At 52.3% G+C, this 9,096-nt stretch overlaps 1 protein-coding gene across 1 annotated transcript; it reads right to left on the bottom strand.

Annotated features, from left to right (window-relative positions):
- Nucleotides 1–7,823: 7,823 nt before the first annotated feature.
- FBLL1 (fibrillarin like 1) lies at nt 7,824–8,819 on the bottom strand (the record flags this gene model as incomplete). Its single annotated transcript, XM_081035558.1, has 1 exon — nt 7,824–8,819. The coding sequence occupies one exon, from the start codon at nt 8,817–8,819 to the stop codon at nt 7,914–7,916; it is 906 nt and encodes a 301-aa protein (XP_080891684.1). The 3' UTR covers nt 7,824–7,913.
- Between the last annotated feature and the right edge of the window lie 277 nt (nt 8,820–9,096).

The raw sequence follows: 9,096 nt of genomic DNA, 5'->3' as shown, positions 1-9,096 counted from the left end.
ACAGAAATGGTTTAAAATGTGAAGACTACCATGTGAAGTACATAATCCTTTCTGTTAAAAAATTCAGCAGGATGAAAAAAGTATGAGATGGTGACTAAGGTAGAAATGAGTTTGGTGTGGAAATAACTGGATTGAGGCGTAGTTAGCTCTCCAACTAGAAGTACTGAAGCGCAAACAGTTCAAGGCTACTCACCTAAGTGAGTAAGCTTCATTCCAAATAAGCTTACTCCAGGAGGGAAAAGGGGTTTGTATTGGATTGTATATAAATTGTGAAAGCATGAAGTCTTTCCTATCTACAGGTTCCTCAACTGAGTGGATTGTATATTGAGCAAACATTGTTACTGTTTCAGCATCTAAAGTCTATTGATCACTTCTATGCAAAAAGATTTATAAATTCCTCCTTTAAGATACTCCTATGCTTTTGGGTTTTGAGGGGGTTTAAGTTTTGTTTTTTCCTAAGATAAACTTGGCAAACCTGACTCATCTCTGGGACTTTACCTCTTCCTTTATATAAAAACTGGTACTTTTTAATGTTGCTTTTCTCAGAGGTCAGCATACACGCCAGAAGTGCAGTTGACTGGACATTTATATAAAGAAGTGCATATTTCCAGTGAGGGCTTTAAGCAGAGACTTTATAGTTTCTGGAAATAGTAAGACAGACTGCCAAAGCCACAAAGGCATGTTCTTTGGAAGTAAAGAACCCAATGTGCTCATTTTTCTCTAGGAAGAGTTGACTCAGGTACCCTGATTTCTTCATCACACGCACAATAAGGCTAATAATAGTACCTTCTTGTGGTCATTAATATTCAGCAGAGATCAGAATTCCACCTTTCAAGGTAGGAGTGCATTTCTGGCTCCCGTGTAGTTGAGCAGATTCATTCGACTAGTTCTGCCCAACTAGTGAGTGAGTTGTGACTGAAATGATGTGTACTACTTCTCGGCTAGTGCACTTAATCACCTGTTTGAGATCTTTCGGAACCATGTCTTCCCTCTAGAATCACAGGCAGCAGCGTTCAAGATGGTGGCCACTCTGTTAGTCCAGATTCTTAAGTGACTAAAATTAACAGAAGCCCCGCTCCCTCGACCCTCCACAAAATAAGGAAGGCACTGTAGTGTGAGGAAGAAAACAAACTCGTCATTTGGGCACAGACAATGGGAGTTTGTGACCACAGCATAAACCATCTGACATACTATTTCCAACTGATAAGAAGTTGAAAACAAATGGAATGCTGCTGAAGAACAAAAACCTAAGATATGTGGCATTGGACTGGGGGCTGGCAGCAGGTGGCACAGACACCTCGGTCAAAGGATGGAAGGATGTTGACCGTCACCTCGTTATGATGAAGAAAAACTTTGGTCACTTGATACTTGAAAGGTAGGCAATGTGCCAAAGAATTTATGGTCTTGGGAAAACAGTGTCAGTAGCATATATTGGCAGCTTTGTTTCCATTTAATAACTTACTCCAAGAAACAGGTGGGTTCAGAAAAGAATTAGCCAGTTTACAAGCAGACATGAAGACAGAGGGAGAAGGGATTAAGCTAGTGACTATCACTGGACCATGAAATTTTAGCCAGGTAAGGAGGGAAGTGAAGACGTGGGCGGGGAAGGTGGAGGGGTGGTGAAAAGATGGTGTCAAGGGGCGAGAAGGCCTCCTGGGGTTGGATTTGGGGTTACCAAAGGACACCTAACTGGGGAGGAAGGAGGTTAGGGTGGGAGGAGTGGAGAAAGGCAGTGTTCTCCATAAATACTGCCTCTGGTTTCTTCCTGGGCAATTCTTCCCATGTGGCAGAGATAGAACTCTCTGTGCGCAGTGGCTACTACACGCAGCCAGAATCCCTGCGTGACGTTTCAGAAACCTGAATTCTCCAGGCAGCTCAGCTGGAGGCAGTGGGTGAAGAGGTGTCTAAAGGACAGGGGACCTGGAGCCAGTGCCCATGTGGAGCTTGGTGGCCACCAGAAAGTGGAAATGGCGAACAGGAGAAATAAATAAAAAAAAAAGGCAAGATTTTGGAAAGAAATTCATAAATGTTTTTGCTCCAGAGACAGAAAAGCCCATCCAAACCAACCTAAGTATTGGGAACGCTACTTAAAGCCTAGATGTGGAGATAAACGCTGACTGAAAACCAACGTGCAGTTTTCCAGGCCTGGGCACAGGTGCCCACAAAGGCTTTACCCGGCACACCTCACCGGGGTGGTGTTCTGTCCACACCAGGCATGGCGCAAAACCTGCTCACGGGGGTCTCTGTCGGAGTGGGTTACAGTCAAGTGCTCAGGGCCCTTGGCAGCCCTTTTCCATTCCCATCCATCACCTCCTTTTCTAGGTCTCCTTATCTGAAGCCTTGGACAGGAGGTCTCCTTCTGGCACCTCTGCCTCCTGGAGGGGAGGGAGGAACTTGAAGACGCTTTCCCCCCTTTTCCCTTTCTTTCCTCCTCTTTCCCCTTCTCAGACTCAGTACTCAGAACTCTCCCCCTCCTAACCTTTCCCCCTCGTTCCTGCACCACCCGCCTCAGGGGCTATAAGCTGCCAGAGCCTTTTATTTGGGGCGACCTCAACAATGAGCTGGCCCCACGTAGCTCTGATCACCCTGCCCCTTGGCTAAAGCACCCCATTCCATGGGGAAATGGAACAGGGGAGTCGGTGATTTCTCCACTTTCATCCTGTTGCTGATTTCATGGCAGTAAGTGCAGATGCTCCTTGACTTACAATGGGGTTGTGTCCTGAGAAACCCGTAGTAAGTTGACAATATCCAAGTTGAAAACGCATGTACTACACCTACTGACGGAACACCATCGCTAGCCCAGCCTGCCTGAGCCGTGCTCAGGACACGCACCTCAGCCTGCAGTTGGGAAAAGTCATCTAACGCAAAGCCTACTGTGTAACGAAGTGGTGAGTGTCTCGTGTATTTATTGAAGACTCTACTGAAAGTGAAAAGAGGGGGGTCACGCGGTACTCGTCATCAGCGGACACAGCTGAAGGCACCCTGGCGCAGGGACAGGCGTTCTGTAGTCATGATGGGATGGGAATCACAATATCCAACAAACACAGTCCGCGAGGGGATGGGCTGTGGACCCTGTGATCGTGGGGCTGCCTGGGAGCCGGGCTCACGGGTGTTGCCAGCATCAAGGGGGAGTGTAGCAGAGACAGTACCGCACCCACATGCTGCTAGCCAGGGAAAAGAGCGAAATTCAAAGTTCGAAGTGTGGCTTCTGAACTGAATATGTATCCCTTCTGCACCACTGTAAAGTTGAAAAAAGCCTAAGTTGCACCTGTAAACACTTAACTCCTTCATTTTTCGCTCCTTGCTCTCCGAGCTGCTCTGAGACCTGACCGCTCAGCGCTCGCTCCCTGCTCAGCTGAGCTCCAGACCAACTGCCATCTGCACGCAGCGCTTCAACACCGCGTTTTCAGGCTCTGACTTCAACCCTCCTCCTGTTTGGGGTCTGGGGGCGACCTGTGCTGTCGCAGAGGCCCCAGGTACCAACAGGTGCCGCAGAAAAGATCAGCTGTCATTCAACATCCTGTCCAGAGCCGGCCTTTCCCCATCAATGACGAGAATTGTGTGGGGTTTTAACTAGTGGGTGTAAGCCTTGCACACACATTAGAATCACCGGGGGACTTATAAACACACACGGAAGCGATGGCTTCCCCTGACCTTCTGATATTAATTCCACTGACAGAGAAGGGATCCAACCCGTTCCAGAACATCCCAGGTCTCCTACTTTCTTGAGCCTCAGTTTCCTCTTCTGTGATATGGGAGTGAAACAAGGAGTCTGGAAGCACCTGACGCATAATGTGTAAATGGTGTCGTCATCAGAACATGAATCTAGAGCTTTCAGAAGAGGAGCTTTCTTTCAGCCTAAGGGCTCGCAAGACAACTTGGAAGGGCTGGACTTGTGTCCTTAAGGAGGAATGCTGAGACCTGGGTGGGTGGGGAGGCCATGGGGCCAGTCTTACACCAGGGCCCCTGTCCTGGGCCCTGCACTTTGGAGGACTGCACTGTGGCCTTTCTCTGTCCCCACCTTGCCCCACGGGGCAAGGGTCCATAGGAAACAACTCCCATGACCCCGGGAGCCCATATTCCCACTTTCTAGAGCAAGCACCCGGAACCAGAACCAGCCTGCACAGCCTGAGCCTGCCTCCATCACCTTCCCCAGGCCAGTCCTCTTGAGAGGGGACCACGCTCCCAGTTTGCAACTTAAGTCCCAAGGGGTGGCTTAAAGAGGCTGTTTGAAGGGCATGGCAGTGCAGCTCCACCTTGAGGGCTTGATTCTACAGACATGGCTCCCGAGGCCTTGGAGGATCTGGGACAAATGAGGGTGGAAAGAGCAGGGGACAGGCCACATTGGGCCACTCAGATGTTAGGGGAAACTCCGACATCAGTGCTCATTTCACAACAATTCATTACGCCGAACATTGACGTTTCAGTATTTTCTGGTATGTTTCTTCTCATTGTTAGCTTTAAAACAATACATTTTAAAAACAAATAAGTGCTGAGCTATATGCCTGGGACATCATAAGTGCTTGATAAATAGGAATAGAAGAATCCAAACGTACTCACTGTGGTTGCTTGGTAGCAGGATTGCAGCTGGGAGGGAAGCCGCCAATTTAAAGGAAGTTGGTTTCTTCTGGTTTAAAATAGTCCCTTCTAAACAAAGGTTCATTCCTTCAAAACTTCTCCCTCCCCATTCTTCCTTCATCCCAGGAGGTGTCTGGGCAGGGGAAGGCTGACAGAGGGTGGGGGAGAGGTCCGATCTGGGTGTTCCTTCCCGGCCCCTGCCGACTTCCTCTGGCGCCAGGATCCATCACTCCTGGTCTTTGAGCACCAGGCTCCCTGCTCAGTGCTGCTGCTGCGGAAAGTGAATGCAGCTGGCCACTCACAGACAGACGGACGTGTGGGACGGGCTCAACCCGCTCCTGTCAGGCTGCTGACCCTCTGGGTGAAGTTCCACCCGGATCTGGTTCATCCCAGCATGAACCAGACCCCTTAGCAGCCCTACTAAGAGCCACACACCAATGCAACCCCAGGCCTCCGGGCTAACTCTCAGCTCCCTTGTTATCACAGTAACAGGAAACAAGGAGGAAAGAACAAGATGCAGAGCTCCGTGCAGGCATTTCACGTTGCACACTGGTTTCCTCAGTCAATTCTCTCAAGCCAATAAAACAGGATTTTTAGCTGAAAGTTCCCATCCAGCCCTAGTGTTATGGACTGAATTGTGTTCCCCCAAATTCAAATGTTGAAGTGCTAACCCTCAGTGTGACTCTATTTGGAGATGAGGCCATAAAGGTAATTAAGGTTAAATGAGATAATAAGGATGGAGCCTAATTTGATGGGACTGGTATTCTTACAAGAGAGACACCAGAGATCCTTCTCTCTCCTCTTCCTCTCCCCTCCGTTCCACCTCCCCTTCTTTTCTCTCTCCCGCCTCCCTCTCTCCCCTTCTCCTTTCCTCCCATATCCTCTCTCCCCTACCCCTCCCTCCCTCCCTTCTCTCTCAATCTCTCCCTTTCCTCAGGAACACAGAGAAAAGGCCATGTGAAGACAAAGGGAAAAGGCAGCCATCAACAAAGCGGGGAGAAAAACTCCACCAGAAACCAAACCTGCTGGCACCTTGACTTAGGTTTCCAGCCTCCAGAACTGTATGAAAATAAACGTCTGCTGTTCAAGCCACCCAGACTGTAGTATTTGGTTATGGCAGCCTGAGCAGTCTAAGACACCTAGAGATCCCAAATTCAAAGCCTTCTGGGAACCCAAGCTTTCTGGGCTCGGATCTGGGCTCAAGGTCAGGTGCCCAGTGTCACTGCTGTCTATTTCCTGGACCTTCCTGCCCACTGGAGCTACAGCCCCATACTTTCCTCTGCCCTGATTCTCCAAAACCCTTCTATATTCTCTTAGTGCTTATTCCCACATTTCTCTTGGTGCTGACTATGTCGTTCTATTGGGTCAGGAACCCACCTGAAACTCAAAGGCATTCTTTAGGAGGTTGTTTTCATGCCATTTCTCCACTGATGCTCTCATTTCAAGCTTCAGACATGGGCTGTGAACTGTCTTTGTGTGTGTATGTGCGAATGCTCGTGCCAGGGAAAGAGGCCAAGTTTCCTCTGCTCTGTCCCTAGGGAAGAACCAAGAGCTTCTCATGGAGGCTGAGCTGGCTCTGAGGAAGGGCTGGATCCTGTAAGATTCTGGAAGTAATGTTTCCTGGGAGTCCATTTCCAGCCTCAGGGTTTCAGCCCAGCAACAAATTAGCCTAGGATTGGAGAGACAGCTTTTCAAAGCAAAGGAGCCAGCATAGACCTCTATGGAAACGCCATAGATTTTGGAGTCAGACTCCTATGGCTTTGATTTCTGGCTGTGAGTCTCACTGGGGTATCTGTAGCAATGCATGTCATCTCTTTGAACTGCAGTTTCCCACCTTTTAAATGGGAATAATCCTTCTTTGCAGAGCTGTACTGAAGATTTCACACTCTGTATGGAAATGTCTGTTTTGGGTTTTTACAGACATTTACTCCCTTCACCCTCTCTTCCTGAGTCAGTTGGGCCAACAAATCTGAACCGTAGCTCTCCCCCTGGAATTGGTGCTTGTGTGTGTGCGTGTGGTGGGGGCCTAGTGGGGAGGAGTAGAATGGTGGCTGCCTTTTTAAAAAATCTCATTTTTCTTCTTTTGGGGTTCAAAAACTATGTCCTCCGAAAAATGCAGACTCACTGCGATCTCTGCCCAAGCACATCTTTAGGAAGGTAGACCCACTCTCCGAAAGATGCATCCGAGAGCCGTCATTTCGGAATACATGTCCACGACCTTGCCAATTGGGAATGGGGATGTTTTGAGTGTGTGCATGAATGAGTAAATGAGAGGCCTTAGTAAGGCCTGGTTTTGGCGCACTCCCAGGTCTCCTGGGATTGCCTACTCTCCCAGTCCCTTCGGGCTTGTTTGGAGAACCAGAATTGAATGTGCTGAGTCCAGCAACTCAGGGTCTGCAGGAAATGCCCTTCAGAGACGGGTACTTTCTGAGAATCACTTCTCCGGCGGTTTCTCAGACATGTGGTGATGTCATGCCTTACAGTGGAACACTCTGCAAGGTGGATCCACGTCCTACTTTGAAATCTAAGAAAAGGGTAGCACAGGAAGGTGGAAGAAAAAACAGTGCAGCCAGAGAGCCCACGCTGTGTGTTCCTGTGTTGAGACTTGCCGTCTGTCCAGTGTGAGGCACCTGGAGGAGAGGGAAGGTCCCACTGGTGTAGAGGAAATAGCAGTGGATTCGAGACCAAAACACTGGCATTGAAGTCCCTCCTCCTTACAGGCTGTGTAAACTTGGGCCACCAGTTTGCCTTCAGAAGCCAGCGATGCTTCTCTGGTACAAGAGAAATGGTAACAGAGCCTTCTTAGGCTGTGGTGGTGATTATGGACTATGGGAATGTAAAGGGGCTTAGTTGAAGAGTGAAGTACTAAACATCTATGGTGGTCAGGACCCTGGTTTGGAGACAGGCAGGCTGAGTGTGTGGGACTATACTATATTATGGTCCTTCAGGATGCAATGTCACTCCCTGGAATCAGACTTGCTCACGTGACTTGGAATGTGCCCCTCAGCTCCAAGGGGGACTTTACAAGCACATTACCGATTCCCCAGCTCTCCCTGCTCGCCCTGGGACGGGAAGCGTTGTGAAGAGGGGCGCTGGGGCGTCAGTGCCCTGAATGGTTAGAGTAAGCACAGCTCCCAAGCTGTTCCTCGATGGACCGCTATCATCAGCTGTTTGCGGGATTTGGGGAGTGGTAGTGCAGCAAAACCCAATCTGATGTCACCAATACACCTGGGCGCTGTTTTTTATGCCATTTAATAGAAAAACGAAAGTAAGGAAAACAACACACAAAGAAAACACACAGTAACGCTGAGCACAGCAGTCCTGGGGGGGGGGCGCTACTTGCTGCCGCCCTTGGGGAGGGGTCTGTAGACCCCGACCACCACGGCGTGGTCCCTCTCGTAGGGCTCCAGGGTCAGCTGCTCTTGCGGCTTTAAGTTCTCCTGCTGCAACTTCTTCACCTCGGAGGCAAACACGGCCTCGGCAGACGCGGTGGAGTCGATGCAGTTGGCCTTGATGGAGATGAGGAAGTGGCCCCCGTTGCGCAGGAAGGTGTGGGCGTTGAGGGCCACGATGCGGGACTGGTCCGGCTGCGCCACGTCGGCGAAGATGACGTCCACCATCCCGACGAGCATGCGGTACTTGAGCGGGTGCCGGGCATCTTCCAGGATCGGGATGATGTTGGTTCGCTTCTTGGCCACGTTGACCAGGTCGCGGCCGGCGCGGTGGGAGAACTCGACGGCGTAGACCAGGCCGTCGGCGCCCACGATGTCGGAGACGTGCGACACCGTGGTCCCCGACGCGGCGCCCAGGTACAGCACTTTGGCCCTGGGCTTGATGTGGATCTGGTCCACGCCGCCCAGGATGGCGGCGGCCAGCTTGGAGCGGAAGGGGTTCCACGCGCGGTACTCCCGCTTCGCGCCGCCCTCGCTCACCGTGACCCGCCGCTCGCCGTACACCGACTGGCCCGGCACCATGTTCCGCGTGACCAGCGCGTCCTCCGCGCCGCGGTAGATGAAGACGCCCTCGTGCCGGTGCGGCTCCACGCACACGGCGCCCGCGCCCTTCCTGCGGCGGCTCCTGGGCTTGGCCGCCCCGCCGCGCCGCTGCCCGCCGCCCCCGCGCCCCCGCGCCCGGCCCCCGCCCGCGCCGCGCGGCCGCGTCGCCCAGCCCCCGCCCCCGCCCCCGCCCCCGCCCCCGCGCCCCCCGGGCCCGCCCCCGCGCGAGCCGCCCGCGGACTTCATGGCGCCCCCTGGGTGCCCGGCGGCCCTTGCCAGGCGTTACCGGCGGCTCCGCGCGGCGGGGACGCTGTGGGCAGCGGCGGGCCCGGCTGCACCGCACGCAGCGCCCGCATCCTCGGAGCCGCCCTTTGACGCAGACACGGGCGTGATTGCATCACAGCCGCTTCGGCGACCCGGTAGCCCCGGAAGCCCCCCTTCCCAGACCGCGCGCACATGCAGCCCCGGAACGCTCCCTCTGCCCGCCCCCTCGCCCTCGGCTTTATGGGGACCCCTGGCGCCT

The sequence above is a fragment of the Rhinolophus hipposideros genome, assembly GCF_964194185.1.
Source record: "Rhinolophus hipposideros genome assembly, chromosome: 23".
NCBI classification, from domain to species: domain Eukaryota; kingdom Metazoa; phylum Chordata; class Mammalia; order Chiroptera; family Rhinolophidae; genus Rhinolophus; species Rhinolophus hipposideros.
The sequence above is the reverse complement of the archived record's forward strand: the minus strand, read 5'-3'. Positions and strand labels throughout refer to the sequence as shown.